This window comes from Coturnix japonica, chromosome 21 (genome assembly GCF_054131305.1).
Source record: "Coturnix japonica strain WE chromosome 21, WE-NBRP24, whole genome shotgun sequence".
In the NCBI taxonomy this organism is placed as follows: domain Eukaryota; kingdom Metazoa; phylum Chordata; class Aves; order Galliformes; family Phasianidae; genus Coturnix; species Coturnix japonica.
In genome coordinates, this window is record NC_140683.1 from 6,596,821 (window position 1) to 6,614,216 (window position 17,396).

General features: G+C 44.8%; 1 protein-coding gene across 24 annotated transcripts in view; it reads right to left on the bottom strand.

The window, feature by feature from the left end:
* The window catches only part of PRRC2B (proline rich coiled-coil 2B), a 43,754-nt gene that overhangs the window by 4,574 nt on the left and 21,784 nt on the right, over positions 1-17,396 (bottom strand). For 8 of the 24 annotated variants that reach the window (XM_015879019.3, XM_015879016.3, XM_015879018.3 and 5 more), the window contains 18 exons: positions 16,261-16,462; positions 15,152-15,371; positions 12,464-14,527; positions 11,252-11,451; positions 10,231-10,376; positions 9,606-9,747; positions 8,450-8,532; positions 7,558-7,749; positions 7,224-7,418; positions 6,700-6,786; positions 5,646-5,750; positions 4,889-5,081; positions 4,284-4,381; positions 3,619-3,746; positions 2,910-3,150; positions 1,749-1,925; positions 1,023-1,114; positions 359-479 (listed from right to left, as the gene is read on the bottom strand). In XM_015879019.3, the coding sequence (XP_015734505.1) occupies positions 359-479; positions 1,023-1,114; positions 1,749-1,925; positions 2,910-3,150; positions 3,619-3,746; positions 4,284-4,381; positions 4,889-5,081; positions 5,646-5,750; positions 6,700-6,786; positions 7,224-7,418; positions 7,558-7,749; positions 8,450-8,532; positions 9,606-9,747; positions 10,231-10,376; positions 11,252-11,451; positions 12,464-14,527; positions 15,152-15,371; positions 16,261-16,462 (4,686 nt within the window). Of the gene's footprint in view, positions 1-357; positions 480-1,022; positions 1,115-1,412; positions 1,509-1,748; positions 1,926-2,909; positions 3,151-3,618; positions 3,747-4,283; positions 4,382-4,888; positions 5,082-5,645; positions 5,751-6,699; positions 6,787-7,223; positions 7,419-7,557; positions 7,750-8,449; positions 8,533-9,605; positions 9,748-10,230; positions 10,377-11,251; positions 11,452-12,463; positions 14,528-15,151; positions 15,372-16,260; positions 16,463-17,396 lie in introns of those variants that run through there. The other 16 variants (XM_085521285.1, XM_015879024.3, XM_085521286.1 and 13 more) reach the window with 11 other exon arrangements.

Sequence of the window (17,396 nt, forward strand, 5' to 3'; positions counted from 1 at the left end):
AGCATTAGAAAAAACATCGGTGACCAACATCCATGCAAGATATCAAATTTGCTCCAGAATTCAATTGTCTTCTCTGTCTGCCACCATAATACACCTTATACAAAGGATCTCAAATGCCCATATAAATATCCAACATAAGCACCACGTGACATGCAACCATCTAACTTGTCGTGACCTCCCATCACCGAGCATTACTCATGGGCTCAGTACAGCATCCACTCAGTCCACTCTCTTGCTTTCCCTGCAATTAATATAACTTCCACTTCTTAACTACACTGTCACTCTCTCAAGTACAAGGAACAAGGGTGATGCTATAGAAGAGCAGACACTACTGGGTCAAAGTACTGACATACACTACCTGTTGCACATAGTGTCCTTGCACAGAGCCCATACTAACTGCTGGTCCAGATGGCTTCCCATTTGGGCTGGCAGAGCTAGGCCTGGAAATCGAAGAGTCGACAACATTCATGGAGTAAATTCTACAATGGAACAAGAACCTTATTCATGTGTGAAAGAAAAAAAAAGAGCAAAAAGCAACAACAGACAGAGCATGAGTCTGAACACATGAATTCAGCTCAAAAGAAAACACATGGATTTCTTAGAAGTATTGAAAGTCTCAAGGAGACCTTAGTGACCTGAAGGAACGTTTGCATATTACTGACTCTCATCTTGAAAAGATGAGACCATGTTGGAACTAAAATATCTACTCAGTGATTCCAATTTTCTACCTAAAGAGAAACATACAAAAACAGAATTCCAATTTGCCTCAATAATGCTGAAAACAAATAACTTTAGACAGTTCCCACAAGCATCAATGACCACATCAGAGACACACTGGTCCCTAACCAAGAACGAAAGCTGTTAACATTTTGATATAAGCATTTGGACTACACCAAATTTTACACATGAAAACCCAAGTGGACCTTACACAGGGATAATGTATATGCACCATGTTGCCACAAATGGGGAACACTACTCCTCCCTCGTTCTGACTACAGAGGCCAAATTCTGTAAGTATTTACCTGTATGCATGTGGTGATGGTACAGAGCCTCCAGAGGACATATTCTGTTTACCATCGGAAAAATGAAAGCCTTTCATTTCCATTTGGGAGGACTACAGAGGAAAATGAGCAAGAGCATATATCATTTCTGCTTTTAGGGAAAGTCTGTTACTTTATATGAATGCTTAAACTAAACTTCTGCCCTTCTACCCATGTGCCCATTAAAAGAAGAAACATTTTTCAGATGAAGAAAACTAGGGTTTAAAGTGAAAAAGATCTGCTTGTATTAAATGAACATGCCAGCAGCACAAGCAAATTCTAAACCTGGAAGTTAATTGCTGTACTCTCTCAACCCTAGAATAGACAAACTTATGATACAAATCCATCAAGCCAGACATGACATTAATATACCTACTCAAATGGAAAAGCTTCACAACAGTGTGAAATATCTGGGCAGTATTCCAACTGTGTCTGGAGCTCACCACCCCTCAAGCACTCTGGGGAAACCTGTGTAAACACGTAATAAAACTGGAGACTCCAAACTGGATCGAGGCAAGATATGGCTCTCCGGAAACAGAATGATGACCAGCAGTAAAACCTGAAAGACTGCTGGCCTGTGCCAGATGAGAAGAAAAGGGCTCCTTCGTTTTAACACCAGTAATTGCGTTTGAGACTTAAGGATCCCCAGCAAGCTAGTCTCTTCATTAACAAGCAAGATCAAGGAGGAAAGCTGCAGTTAATCCTCACCTCCCTGCTGGCAGCAAGAACTGAAGGCTGTGATCCAGGAGGAAGAATTCTTCGGGGAGCTCCTACAGACAGGTTTTGCCCCTGAGGAAGCTGGATGGACTGTGGCAGAATCAGGGGCTGCTGGCCAGAGCCATAACGAGGCAGCGGAAGCTGGGAGCCAGGCACAGGCATCGTTAGCTGTATGATAAGGACATGTAGTTAAAGTAGCAGTGTTTGCTGCATTGGGTTGAGATGCTCTCTCCTAATATCCTGAAAGCACAGTATTGCTACAAAGAATCTCAAAAATAGTGCAGTCTGGCACAGGGTAAATGCAAATTAATGTATCAAGAGGAAATTTTACACTGAAAAATCACGAGCTGGTAGCACTGCCGACACTCTGCCAGCTGGGTTTTTAACACATCAGCTTATTAACATAACTGCACTTTTCCCCTTGCACAAAACCTTCATCCAGTTTTTCAATCTTCCTCCTTGTCTGCACGTGTAATTTTTCTCTTGACCCAACAGCAGTGTCAGACAGATCTGACAGCATCAGACACTCTTTTTGCAGCTTTAATAGCCCAGCCATGAAGTCTGCTCTACTTTCACACCAAAGCATCTCCAGAAAAAGCAATGGTTCTCTTTCTATCTTCTGCAATGAATTTCAATTTGATTATGGTAATAATTAAAGGGTATTTACAAGAAGCAGCTCATGTCTCAACAACCTCCTGTTTGTTCTGATTTATCTGGCAGTAATTGCAACTGCTGCATTTGGGAGGTACCATGACATCACTTTGGGATAAAATAACAAAAACTTAAGGCTGAAATTACCCTGCTGGCTCTGGCTCTTAGAAGTAGTACTTTTAAGACAACCATCGCATCAGAGCCTTCTACCTGGGAAGCACTGCAAGGTTTGATTCTGCACAAAGCGTTTGTCTGGAGGGTGAGGACATCTCTCAGTGTAAAAGGTCATCATAGTGGGGACATGCAAGTAATTAGTAAGAATCTCATTAAATAAGATGCTGTATTTTTGAAGCAACAGCTCATAGAAGAATCTCATGAAAAAGCCTTTTACCTCTTTACAATGAACTGAGCTCATATAAACACGATTTAACGCAGCTATTAGTTACAACCCAGTCTCAGAAACAAGTGATAAAAGAGAGACTTGCAAGCCCTGCTCCTAACCTGTGTAAGCTGAGAGTCCATCATCTGTGAGGCTCCCATACCAGCTGCTTGGTTTATCTGGCCTTCATAAACCAGGGTCTGGCTTCCATTCAAGGGCTGATAGGGAGATCCAGACTGGGTTTTCACCACCTCCAAGGGCTGCATGCCTGGGAAGGCGGAATATGGAGGCTTTAGAGCAGTGCCTCCTGTCAGGACCATGGTGCTGGGCTGAGACAGACTGGGGTGCATATACACCTGAGACCTGGAGAAGAAAAACAGTTCTTAAGTTGTTATGTAGAAAACCTTTGGAGACTACAAACACAATGCCTAACAAAAGGTATCTGGCTTCCAGTCAGCAAACAGTTCTCAGCAATTCTGTCCTTGTGTTGCAGGAGTCTTCAACAAAATGACAGTGTGTCCCATCCAAAGTTCATATTAATACTCTGCACAGTATCTTCTGGATTTAGTAGTAAAGGAAGGACTCAATTTACCAGAAGTTTTGCAAAGCAGAAATCATGAATTAAAAGATTCAACCAGCTCCAGTAGATTTTTGAGGCCTGCAAGAACCACCTTGATCCCTTGCCCTCTTTAATATAAAAAAAAAACCACAGGGTAGAGAATATATGAATCCCATAGCCAGCCCAACTCTGAAGCGGATGTCTCATTCCTTCAGTTCTTACTGAAGGAACAGTATGTTCTTCCAAGAACAGTAAGCAGTTCTTGTAGTTACCTGAAGGGTTGTATGGAGCTGTACATCTCCTGGGACTGAGAAACAGGCAGACCACCTCTCAGGCCAAGCTGAGCTTGGGCCTGCAAGGATGTGTGGAGGGAAATGGGAATCTGTTGAGCAGCAGCCGCCTACGGAAGAAATTGAGACCACTGAGAGGTACAAGAGCAATCAAAATCTCTCCTAGGCTATTATAAAGCCATCAGTTTCCTCAATAAGTTAACGTACCATGACAATGACCTATACTGCAGCTTTGCACAGCCCCTCCTACAAAAGAGGAGCACAATGGCAGGGAAAGAAACTGCACAGGCACCTGAGAGAGAAGAGTATTCCAAGAGGCATCTGATGGATACATAAGGGGACCAATGTAGTACACACACAGAGCACCAAGTTTGCAATTACTTGCACTCCTACCCTCCACACAGGACTACCTAAAGAAAATAAATGACATGTCCAACCATGTTGTCTAAATGCTTTTAGAACTCTGTGCTGTGACCACGTCCCTGGGGAGTCTGTTCCAAGAACCCTCTTAGCAAGTGATCTTTTCCTAATACACAACCTGAACTTGGACTAGATCCCTTGGACTATCAGAGAGATAAACACTGTTTCTTACACATCACCCTGAAGACTTCTTGAAAAAACATTAGCTAGTTACATGTCTCCCTTACTTGTTGGTAGCTTTGCTGCTGAGGTATCGTCTGAGGAACCAGGCGGGGCTGACTTGCAAATACATGGCCATCCAGATACAGGGGTGGAATATGGTTACCTAAATATCAGAGAAGAGAGGCTGTAATTTAAGGTGCAGGCACAGCACCCAATAGAGACCCACCAGCCCACTAAGACTAACAGCTCAGGAACTGGCAATCTCTGCTCCAAACTCTTCCTATATGCCAGAAACCTGCTCTGCAATCACCGCAAATCTGTAGCTAGGAGGAACAGAAAGGGCAAACAGGATATTTGAGACCTTCACATAAGCAATCTAAAAGCCATTTTTACCCTGAGCGGCACCAAGAGGAAAGCAGTACACCATTCCTGTGCCTGCATATCTGAACATGGGATCTCCAAACAAAATGAGGTGAAGAATTTGCCAGGGTGGGAGTGAGGGAAATAAATGACCTAACTTGGAAATAGAGTGTTTTCTAAACAAATTAGCTACAATGGCTGACTCATTATCCATTTTGAACTGAGAAATGAGAAGAACTCTCACTGCATTCAAGAGAGGTCCTTTGGGACCCAGGAACCAGACTCCAGGTATGTTTCTTTTTTTCCATACCTGGAATAGATGCAGAAGGTGCTACGGACGCCACAGGCATAGGAGGCATAGAAACTCCACCAAAAGAGCTGTAGCTGACACCATTGGAAGCTCCAACACTGGAAGGAGGCTGGATGCCTGAGCCCGCACCTCCTGGAGAGTTTTGTTCTGGTAAACTAGGAGAGTTTTCCCAAGCCTTACGAGCAGACTCCATCTACGGAAATGAAGGGCGATAATTGTAGACAATTATCTGCAGACAATTCAAACATGGAGGATAATACTGAGGTCTAGAGCTGCTCATCTGTAAACTATTAATTCAGTCTAAACCCACTCCAATCAGAGTAGAACGCTAACAGATCTCTGATCAAGTGGCTTCATATCCATTCCCTGAGGGTAAGTATCCCCCTGGATATTTGATAAGTTGTTCTCGGGGTGGCAAGGAGGGGTATTTCTTTTTTGTTGGCTTTTTGTTGTTTTTAAACAACAGGTGTCTAAGATCACTGATGAGTCACCTTACTCACTTATTGAGACAGTCACTACTCAGAAAGCTCTGCCACATGTTTACTTTTACAATTAACGAGGACTTCAGCACCCAGGACTGCTGGAACTCATCCCTCTTCATCCATGATAAATAGCGAATATACTTCACTAATACAGGAAATACCTACAGATTTAGCAGTGTCTAAAAACAGGGAGAAAGACCACTCCACCCTCACTACTCTGGTCAAGCAGACAAGGTACCCACTTTGAGGACAAGCACATATGCCAGCTTACTTACCTTAAGAGTAAGTTCTGCGGTGGGGAAGGACATTGGATTCAGGCCAATGCACCTCTGAAGGTGATGATCTCTTCGCAGAATGGGAATGGTCTGCGTTAGCCCTGCCTGAGAGCAGATTGGTGAATGGTGAATATTCAAGGAGAAATTCAAGAGGTAATACAGCCTCAGCTGGCAGCTAAAGTAAATACACCTCAAAGGATTCAAGCCTCAGGAGCAGGAGTTAAGTACTGCACTGAACTGTTATCCCCTCTGTTATTGTGGAACTGTTATTCCACTGTGATGGAATCAACAGAGTTTTGAAGGTGTGCAACCACACCCTTTACATAGAGTTACATCAATGTCCATTTAAACATCAACTAGACTCAGTAACATAAAACCTGCAGAAGACACATACTTGGGATCTTACCTGAACTTCACACAGTACTTGTTTCTGAAAGAGCATTTCTCAAAAGAAAGACCCCTTAAGGCATGTCTCAAAAATTCTAACCACCTACAAACTTGAAGGCATTTCAAAAGCAGCCTTACAAGTTTCTCAAACTGCTGTCTGCAGCTGAGCTACAATCTGGGCTTTTGGTGTGCTCAATCCTGTGCATATAGTAATGAAATACACAGATGGCTGGAACAAGCCAGGAAACTACTTGAAGGGCCTGTCTTAACAAGGTAACTGTTCTGTGTTGTGCTGTGGCAGATGAGATCTTCTGAGGAAGCTGCCAGTCTAGACCTAAAAACACCAGTATTCCCATCACAACCATTACCAACACTCCTCTGTGTCGCAGGGAGAGGAGACTGCTCATCTCAGAGATCTCTAAAACATCCTGGCTTTACACAGGTCACTGAATGATAACAGACTTGCTCTCTGTATCTCTCCCAAGCCTGTGATGCTTATTTTTACCTTGAGGCAACAGATTTCCATTAAGGATCTTTGTCACATGAGATGCCTGAGCATTAAATGTGAAGTCAACTGCAAAGAAACATGCTTTCTCTGTTTGGTAGCACCTGAGATTTAGCCAAGGATTAAGTCAGATTAATCGAAACAAAAACAAAAGATACTTACATTACTGGCCAAGGCATCCTGCAGTTTGGTGACAGGGTTAGCTGCAGGGCCGGAAACAGAACCAGGCGGCAAGCTGAAGTCAGAGTCCTGAAGAAGTGGAATATACAACACTCAAATCCAGACCCAAGAGCCACCAGTTTGCTTCTCATGGTTAATGACTTTAGCCTGAATCATGACACTAGAAACTAAAGACTGTCCTTCAGTAAGCCTCGCTGGAAGACAACATGGAGATGCTTCTCAGCGCTCAGCAGCAGGCAATCCCCAGAGGCACAAAGGCTTAGAAGGCCACTACTTTGTCTATCACATCTATCACCACCCCAGCAGGTCCCTGGGACACTACTTACAAAAGGATATTATGCATTTGGCCAACACATCTTGAGTACCTGGTTTGTGTCAATGAAATCTAAGGCAAATCCACAGTGTATACCCTGGAAGCTTCCTCTAAGCAATCCTGCTGCCTCAAACCACCTTTCAAATCTCAGCAAGCTCACCACCAAGAAGATGAAATTAAATTCAATCCTCACTTTAGGATTTACTCCAAATTCAATGGGTGGCACAGGAAGTACAGAATCCACGTGAATTTCCACCCCATTAACAGGGGGAATATTCCCTTCCAGCCGTTCCGTTCCCTCCGAACCCTTTCTGTTTTTCAGGGAGCGCTCGTTGCCGATTGGTCCAGGCTTGTGTTCCTTGTTCTGTCCTGAGCCTTGATCTGAATCCTTAACAGGAAAGCAGAGAGGCTGAGACAAAAAGACCAAATAACCCCATCTCAAGCCTTAAAAGTGCTATTAAGAACAAAAGAACCACTTCACAAGTTCTCTCACTACGTGCTCTGGCTTGGCTGCAAATCCAGATTACCTTTTTATCAGATTGCTTCTGCACTTGCTCCTTCTGGCAGTCAGGCTTTGGGTCCACCAGGCCAGCCCCATTCATCTCCTCTGGTTTGAGGGTGCCATATGGAGAACTGCGCTGAGAGGAGGTCGCGGAGGATTCCCGAGACTCCGCACTCAAGTCAATGCCACTATCCCCCTGGCTGCCTTTAAAACCCTGCTATGCAAAGCACGAAATGCGTTAAAGCCCCGGACTTTGACCCAAATCCACAAAGGAGGAAAAATATCCCAGAAAACGGCAAGACCACGTCCCCTTTTGAAATCACATTCTGGGTTAACTATAGAGGAGTTGGGTCTTCACCTGCAGCATTCCCTTGGCTACTGCTTTACTGCCACACAAACCTGAGACGGGCTAACCAAAACATTAACCCCACAGTGGCTTCAGAATAAAGTGGAAGTAGCACACATGGCAAGTAGGCTAAGACTGCCAAACTTAAGCTTCTTGTGAACCAAACCAGACCTGAACTCTGCCCTCCACAGGTGAAACATTCTGAAACTTCCTCTGCCATCACTGCATTAAGGCTATAGCTACACACTGCTCACAGGAATGAGGCATAAAAAACCATTATCTATGATATTTCTCTTTCCTGGACAACAGAGATTGCTTCCAGTTAGGAGTACAACCCTGGAATACACCTACCAAACAGTTACTGCAGACTTACACCCACATCTAACTCTAAGCAACACTTGGCCCTCCAGGTTAGAGCAGCATGAAGCTTAGATCAGAACTGCACAGAGTTTAGAATCGCACAAGCAGAGCTGACGGTCACTAAGCACAGATGGAGCAATGAGAAGCATAAGCCATCTATGTTAAAATTTTACAGACACGATACCTGAATGGCACATGAGCTGCCACTTACCTCAGTGGAACTAGATTCAGTACCATTGAAGGTATTTACAGGCTTGCTCCAGGAATCACTTCCAGGAGATTGAACTGAAAGAGCTGGAAGAAAATGCAGGGGTAGAGTTCAGTTTCTTTAAACAGAACTGTGAGCACAACTTCTGCACTGTGCATGTTGCACAACTAACATTTCATTTCTAGATTTAGGAAAGGATATTTTCACTACCTCCAAGTTACTGCTCCCCTGTCAGCTGAGATGGGCAGAGAAGATGGGCTGCAGAAAGTTGAGGATAGACAACAGAGGAAAGAGATTCTTCAGGAATGCGAGAACAATTGGAGAGAGGGGGTAAAACAAGGGAGGCACTAACTATTAAGTGCTGAAGGATAAGAGGAATGCAAAATTAGAAAGCAGCTGAAGTAGATCAAGGCCAACAAGCCTAGAAAATGCTAGAACCTTAATCTTACAAATGCAGGGAACAGACTGGGAGACTGACATGGCCATCAACGGGAGATGGATAGTTTAACAGTACAGTTCTGAACATACAAGAACAGGGAGGTGATTGGTCCCCCGTACTCAGTTCTGGTGAGGCTTTACCTCAAGTACTGTGGTTCAGTTTTTGGCCTCTCACTACAAAAAAGCCATTAAGGCCCTGAAGCACCACCACAGAAGGGCAATGAAGCTGGTGAGTGTTCTGGAGCACAGGTCTTACAAGGAGCAGCAGCTGAGGGAACTGGGATTGTTTAATTTGGAAGAGTCTCACAGGAGACCTTACAGCTTTCTACAACTACCTGGAAGGAGGCTGTTGTGAGGTAGGGGTTGACCTCTGCTCCCATGTAACTAGCAACAGACTAGAGGAATGGTCTCAAGTTGCATGAGGGGAGGTTCAGGTTGGATATGAGGATAGGCTGCCTAGTGAGGTGGTAGAGTCACCATCCCTGGAGGTGTACAACAAGTGTCTACATGTAGTACTAAGGGATATTGCTTATTGGGGAAATATTGGCAGTAGGTGGATGGACAGACAAGATGATCTTGATGGTAACACCTTCGTGATTCTATGATTCACTTTGGAGTTCTGCTAGCACCCATCCCATTTACATCAGAAAAAAGAAAGTTGTCTCCTCCTAAGCACATACACCCTGCTTGTGTGAAATAATCCAAACACTCCCAAACTTACCTGGGCTGTTGCTCTCCCAGATTTCTGTGCCCAGGCTGCTTCCAGACACAGTTACATCACTTTGCTCCAAGCACAAGCTGTTCTGCTTCTTAGCAAATCGAGGAGGAATGCGAGATTGAAGAACACGGGCCTTAGCTGGTGCCTAAGATAGAAAAAGCACAGGCTGTTAGACCTGTCACTGATCTGGATTAATAAAGCCTGTTCCTGGCAAGTTTAATCCTGGATTTCAAAGTGCCAACAGCACACAGAATCTGAGTTGTAGGAGTTGAGATGGACCTCTAGAGATCATCAAATCCAACCATGAAAAGCCCCTAACTCATGTAACAGAATTGTGTTTTATAAGTGAAAAAATGCTATGACTTTTTTCCCCCCTCCCCCCACCAGTGTTAGGGAATGCTGCAGCTCAAAGCAAAGTAGAATTGACAGGACATCAGACTTGCTTTGCTTAATTCCTCTTCTTCAATCCACGAACCCAGATCAGAGCTTAGAGCTTTAGACAGTATAAATCCTACTCTGGACAACATGTATTTTCCCACTTACACAAATGCTTTCTGGGGCCTTAATCCTGTGACAACAGTTTAAAAAACATATCAGTTCAATTTTTTTTCTACCTCCGACTCCTCACCTGAGCTGCCTGCTCCTTCTTTCTTCTCTCCTCTTCCAGCAAACGACGCTGTTTTTTAGTAAGAACTTCAATGAAGCCTTCACCCGCCATAGAACCCACTTCGTTCTCTTCTGCTGTGCTTGACACCCGATTATCAATGATGGTACCTAAACAAAGTACATAAAAATAAGTGTACGTATATGAAGCTTTATAATCATTTTCATTTAGAGTGCATTCTAAATAGGATCTACTTGCTACAAACAAATAAGAAAGTTTAATCAGCAGCACTGCAGCTAAGCTTTGAAAACAAAACCATAGTTGCCTGTTGACATCAACTAGTCATGCTATCCTCCAAGACTTCGCCTCAAGGTGAGCACGATCCAGGTGGGGCTACTTGGAAACACAGCAGATCAGGTCACTTCAGACGTACTGGCAGTGGAAATGAATCTCACACCTCTCTAAGTATTGGCTAGGATAAAGCAGGCACAACCACCTTTAGAAATTATCCATGAGCATTGGGTGTAAAGTTTCAGTTCCACTAATGGCAAAAAGCTGGAGGAAAGAAGAGCAAGTTTCATCTTGTGTGAAGCCAGGAGTTGGATTCTATGGTTCTTATAGGCCCCCTTCCAACTCAGGATATTCTGTTAAAGCCAATATTTTCAGAGCTACTTATTTCTTGCCTGCTTGCTAGAAGCTCAGGATCCAGGTTCCCCCCTTTAGATGCTCTTTTTCCTTCCTGCCATGAAAGGATTTTGGGGTTTGAAATGTAACACTTCAAATCAAAACACAGAACAGCCCCATTTCTCTCTGGAACCAAACTTTCTATAGCAGAAACATCTAGGAAATCGAGCTAGATCTGGCTAAAAATTTGAGTTTTAATGTTATGTGCTTTCCATGTTGTCCCCACTTAGAAACTCTGGAATTTTCTTGTTCAAGAAAATCTAACTTGATATTTAAAGTTACAGTGGGTTGAACTAGCCAGGCTTGAAGTAAGCTACAGTCTGTTAACGCTTGAAACTAAAAAAGAGACAACGCTACTCACTTCCATAATTCAGTTCAAATTGTGACAACGTCTCTCCCTTTTCGCTTGCTCTCTGCACAGTGGACTTCGTCTCCTTCTCTGACTTTTTCCCTGGCCCTTCTGTGCTCTCTGAGTTAGCAAGAGAGGCCCTATCCAGGCTGTAAATGGAGTGGCTGCTCCCACCACTGGTGTTGCCAAGGCCCCCTCCTTCTTCTGGAGACCTGCAAGGTAAGAAGAGAAAGGAATCAGGTTCATCTCTAGAAGATGAAAAGCAGCAAGAAAAAAAATAAAAATGCATGGGTTGTATTTTCCTTATCAGGTTTCTACTCACACCTCATCCTTCCCCACTGTTTGCTCAACAGAAGATGATATTAATTCTGAGCACACAGTCCATTACAAGAACTACTGGGTAAGTGGGCTGAAAACAGAACAATACCTGAACTCATGAGTCAACCAACAGGCTGCCCCTGCAATAAAGCCAATATTCTAGCTTGCCCCTGCAGGGAGGGCTTTGTGCTTCTGAATCAGTATCTCCCACCCTCCTGTGACACCAGCCTACTAACTTCTTCATTCTTCTTTGTGATTGGCACACATACCCTGCCATATATAAGGTGAGACAAAGGGAGATAGATGGAGGAAAGACAGCAATGCTGAGCCCCCACAAAAATCATTTTGCCCCATTTTCTTTCCCTGTTTCTCCAAAGCTGGCGGAGATAGGACACAAGACAAAAGATCACAAAGCACAAGTTGCCTATTTATGACCATTTTAAGCTTGATATGATGAAGCTTCACAAGAACCTTTACCTCCTGCTCTTATTAAAGAAGAATGTTAAAAAAGTAGCCATCAAAGCAGCTCAGAAGCAAGGTACAGATAACTCAGAATTCTCTTCTCAGTGCTGGTGGATCATGAGATTCTTCACAAGACGCACCGGAGAAAATAACCGATTCTTAGTGTCAGAATTATCTTACAGTACTCACAGGAGAAACTCCTCCCGTCACCTTAGAAAGGCACAGCACTGCCTTAATATTCAACACCAGACCCTGCTAAGGTCTAAGAAAATATTTGCTCAGGTAAATACAGACATTAAGCATGGATAAGTAGTGGTGGAAATAACTTCATTAGACTGGAAGAGATACGGGCAACAGCTCCCCACTCACATGCCAGCTGATCTCCATGGACCTGTTATCCATATAGCAGATAACAAACATATGCACATAATAAAACAACTTTACCTTTTACTTTTTATGAGCGTCCCATTCTGCTGGCTCTCATATCGTGAAGCTGCTCCTACAGTCCTGACAGACTGCTCCACGTATCCTGCTGGCTCAGCCTTGCGGTTCTGCCTGTCCACCAGCGGCCTTTGGCTTGAGAAGCTCCTTTTTGCTAGCTCTCTCTTCTCTCCCAAGCTGCCACTCCCAAGGCCACTCTCCAGCTGGCCCTCACTCTCCAAAACTCCATCTCTCCTCTCCCGACGCTCACTGAAGTCACTGCTTTCAGATGCTGTCTCCCACTCCTCATTGGCATGGTCCGAGGAGTTCTGGTAGGACAGCTCAGGGGACCGTCTGCCCGAGATGCTGCTCTTCTCTGCAGTGCTCAATTTGGGCCGTCCTGGCCACTGGCTGGGCAGGAGGTTGGGGCCTCCTTCATCAGGGTTCCACTGACCGACTGATTCTCGTTCTTGCCGGAGGCGCCTGAAGCGTGGGGGCTTGTCTTGACGGGGGGGACGCCGCCTTCTGAATGGCCTGTTCTCTATGTTCTCCTGATCTGCTAAGTAATCCTCTTGGAAGAAGTGCCTCTTGTCATCTAGATGGCTCTCATCAAAAACCCGGCTAGAGAAAGAATCCACATGTTTATAAGAATCCTGAATGTAGTCTCTGTCAGACTGTTGCCGGCTCCCAAAAGCATCTGATGGAGAGGTGTGGCTGTACTCCTGCCACCCCGCTCCCCCACTCCTGCCTTGCCACTGGCTTGGCTCCTTGCCCATGAAACCTCTTCGCCCATAGCCAGAGTTGCTTAGTCTTGGTGGCAGTGACCTCCCAAAAGCTCTTGGAGCCCTCATTTTAGGGTCGAGACTAGTGTGGTCATCTGAATAGATTTTGTTGGACCTCCAAGACTCTTTGAAGTCCCCCTTCTTCAAATCACTGTCCTCTCTGTCCAGCACAGAGCCATCATTGCTGTTTTCTGAGCCCCTCTGACGGCGACGTTTGGGGAGCTCCTCATATTCTGACCCTTCACTATGTGTCTCACTTGCAATCCGTCGCCTTGGCTTGCCCCTGGGGAAATCCTCTGGTTGGTTGAACTCCCGGAGCCCTCGCCCTCGGCTGCTCCGCTGGTTGTTATAGACTCCCCGACTGCTCACAACAGTGCCTCGACCCCTGAAAGTGAATTCCCTGAAGCCTCTCCCTCGCCCACGCCCTTGACCTCTCCCACCAAAGGCTTGTTCCTCATCAATGAAGATCCAGTTATTTCTTTTCGTGGGAGGAAGATCACTGGACTCTCTGGAGAGCTTGTTCTCCCAGGTTCTTTCTGGTTTATCTTCCTCCTCCTCCTCCTCTTCTTCCTCTTGTGACTTCTCAGCCTCTCGGGCAAGGCTGGCTTGGGAAGAGCCTTTGTCATCCAGCAGATAACGCGTGGAGCTCAGTAAGGCTGCGGAATCATCTGACTCGTTTTCCACTTTCTGAACAGTCACCTTCTCCTTCAGATGGCGTGAGGTGTCCTCTCCCTCCAGTTTGACTTTCTCCATTTCCTTCTCCTTCTCCTCCACCTTGAGGGCTTTCAGGACTGGCTTTTTGATTGGGCCTGATCGTCGTGTCCTCCCAGTTTGCTCCTGCTGTTGAACACCTGTGCTTCGGTTCTCAGGGGCCCACTCTGTTGTCTCCTCAGCAGGCTGTTTGGTATTAGGGCCTTCTTTCTTCCACGGGTCAGCAGTGAACGACTGCTCATTTCTGGGAACTTCTTCAGTAATCTCCACTGCAGGCTCTAAAGGCTTCTGATGGTGGCTGATATCCCAGCCATTATATTCAGGTTTCTTCTCTGCTTGGATAAAATCAGGCTCTAGAGGTGAACATCTCAAGCTTGCATGGCGGTTGCTGGAAGGACAGGTTTCCTGCACACTCTCCTGATGCTGAAATAAGAGATCTTGGCCTAGCCTCTGAGAAGACAGGCAGCTGTCAAAGTCTCCTTGGGCCTTTTTGTCAAAAGCATTCAAGTATTCCTCCCCTCTCTCCTCAAATAGATCTCGCTGGGTACTCAGATTCTCTGGCCTTCCAGGAGAGGAAGAGTAAGAACTGCCATTTCTATGAAGGAAACAGCAAACATAAAACAGTCAGCTAATGCAAAGCACAGCGTGCACCCAAGGGCTCAAGATGAGCACAAGAGGTACAAGAAAATAAATTAGGTTTTGTTCTACATCATGAGACAATGAGCCTGCAAGTACCCAAATGCAGGGCATTCTATTCTATTATGGCCCCAGGCTGTACTATTTGGTTTGCCAAATCAATGGATGATAAAGAAAACAGTTCCTATCATGGGCAGCAAACTTAAGAAATAAAGGAAAATGCAGCCCTCTAACAAGTAACCGAATTCAGGAAGTCCAAAAAGAATTAGGAAACAAACAAGAAATGACAACTATTTGACTAATTATTTTCAGTACCAATCCATGTAAATGACAAGCAACTGCTACTGAACAGGCAGCCCCACAAGGCTCCAAGCTGGTCAGTCTGGACCAGCATCAGCCAGAAAAACTGAGTTAAGTCAGTCTGCAAGCATCTTCACAACAAAGAAACTCAGCAAGGTAAGGGTGCTACCAGATCAGTATCCTGGCCTGTCTGACATCTTTTAGGTCAACTCTGAAGCCTGCTTTCTAGTATTAAATGGCCTCCCACCGTAGCACGTGTGAGGACGGGGAGATCTGCACTCACCTGGCATGCAGCCCCTCCATGGTCATGCTGTCAGACTGCTTTTGATGTGACAGGGAGTACCCTTTGCTCTGCAGAGATGCATAGCTCTCCTGGCCCCAAACTGGCACTGGGTCCATGGGAGCAGCCTTCCTTTCCACCTGACCTGCCTGACAGTTCTGATCTTCAGATCGACAGCTGTTCCCACCGATGGAGTCCTGCTGAATCATGGGCTTCATAATTCCTGGTCATGACAGAGTTTGTATCGTTAACACTACTATCTCACTGTCAGGAAGAATTAACAATCTAGCACTAGCTTGATTCCCCTTCCTTCCTGGACTGCGGATGACTGAAGCCATAGAAACCTTTCTGCAGAGAGGAGCCTGTGCTTGGGAAATACACAGCTGGGAAACACACCTGGACTGACATAGCAGGTGATACAGCCTACAGAGACCAGCTTGCTCACTACACACCATCACAGGCTTGGCAGCAAGCAGGTGCATGAAAACAAACCACAGACTCAAGGGAGTAATTTATACACCCTAGTATTTATATTCATATCTCTGAAGATCAGTAACAAGTTAAGCTCTGTGCTTCTACCACCTTCCCAGAAACTACAGATTTTCCCACTACTTTGAATGCCAATCATTCCCAAACTGATCCTACTCTTCTTAAGGGGAAGATCTATCTTTAAACCCTCTAAGGCTCCACAGTTGTTAAGGAAGATATCACAATACAGTATAGAAGATGGACAGGCAACATGCTCTCCCTCCTAACCTCCTTTGTTTACTCAGTAGTCCTCATCACAACTGACTTTCTCATCCCTAGAGGTTTACTGCAGCCAGCCAGACAGGATAAGAAGTCCGGGCTGAGGTGAGACAAAGCACAGCAAGGTTACGAGAGCCATAACTATCTCAACAGATCATCCTTCCCAATGACCAGAAACCACCTGAAATACCAGTCCTGAGGACAGTGAACACCTGGGCAATTGCAGAAGCTTTAAGACTGTAAGACAATCCTCCCATTCTAAAATCTGGAAAACCAACTCCTGAAGTCTTAGGTTTGAGAGTAGCTTTCCAGATACTGGACCAAATCAACTGCTGTGATAAAGGGAAACACTGAAAGTATCTCACCTGAAGGGTGAAGAGCTGAAGGGTAGAAATCCACAGGAGCGCGACTCTGAGCCATGCGGGGGTCCATGTAAGAGGGCATCATCATCCAGCGAGGGTCAAAGCCAAGCATCTGGGGGTGTGGTGGGTAGAAAGTTCGATGGGAATGGGATGGAGGAGGATAGACTTGCTGCTGCTGCCAGTGCTGCATCTTGTACAGCTGCTCCTGCAGGGAGGAAGGATGGGCCATTTGACATCAACTGTCATGGTACAAGAAACCACGCTTGCAACCTGACTAGACCAAAGAAAATGCATTCATTGTGTAAGAGACTCAAAAACAATTTGGAGAGGAAAGCAGGGCAGTTACAAGCAATTCACCACAAACAGAAAATGCAGCAAGTGCTGTTTTTCTTAAACTACCCAGGACACAATAAACACAGCCAAGAGATCAGGTCACCACTATAGCCCCACTGCATACTCAAATGGAAAAGATCAGCTTCAAGACAGGAGTTCATATTTTTCTCAGCATTTCCACAAGATACAGGACAGTTTCCTGTCAAACATCATCCCTTAACTAGAACTAAATACCTCAGGAGACATTGCTCCTTAAAGGAAATGCCACTGTAAGTTATTTAGTGTGTGTGCATAATAGTCCTATTCATGTTAGCCAAAAAGATTAGATAAGAACATTCTAAATTCAACCAGGAGAGCTGTTAATATTTCATAGTATTTCCTGTGCATCCTCTGGAGATGGACTGACACCGCTGGGTTGTTTTCCATTTCCCACATGGCCAGCTTACCTTCCTTTAGGATGAGGAGCGTTATGATGTTAATTTGACTCAACATTTAACTATTGCCTAAGGTCCAAGAAGAACCAGTATTTGAAGAGAGCTCTGTGTACTGAAGAAAGTTCTCAAAACATGAACAGCTCTAATTAACAGGAAATACACCTGTTTACCTGTCAAGCTTGTCACCACGCTTTTCTTACTGAGCTTACAGTGTCAAATACAGTAATTGTTTACAAAAAAGGCAATCCCTAATGCAGTGCAAGAGGCAAACTTATATCTAAAACTGAAAGTCATTACAGCTGGAGAGGAAAATACGATAAACACAAAGATTAGGTTACCTACTCTTCCAGATAAAGTATTTTATAAAAGACA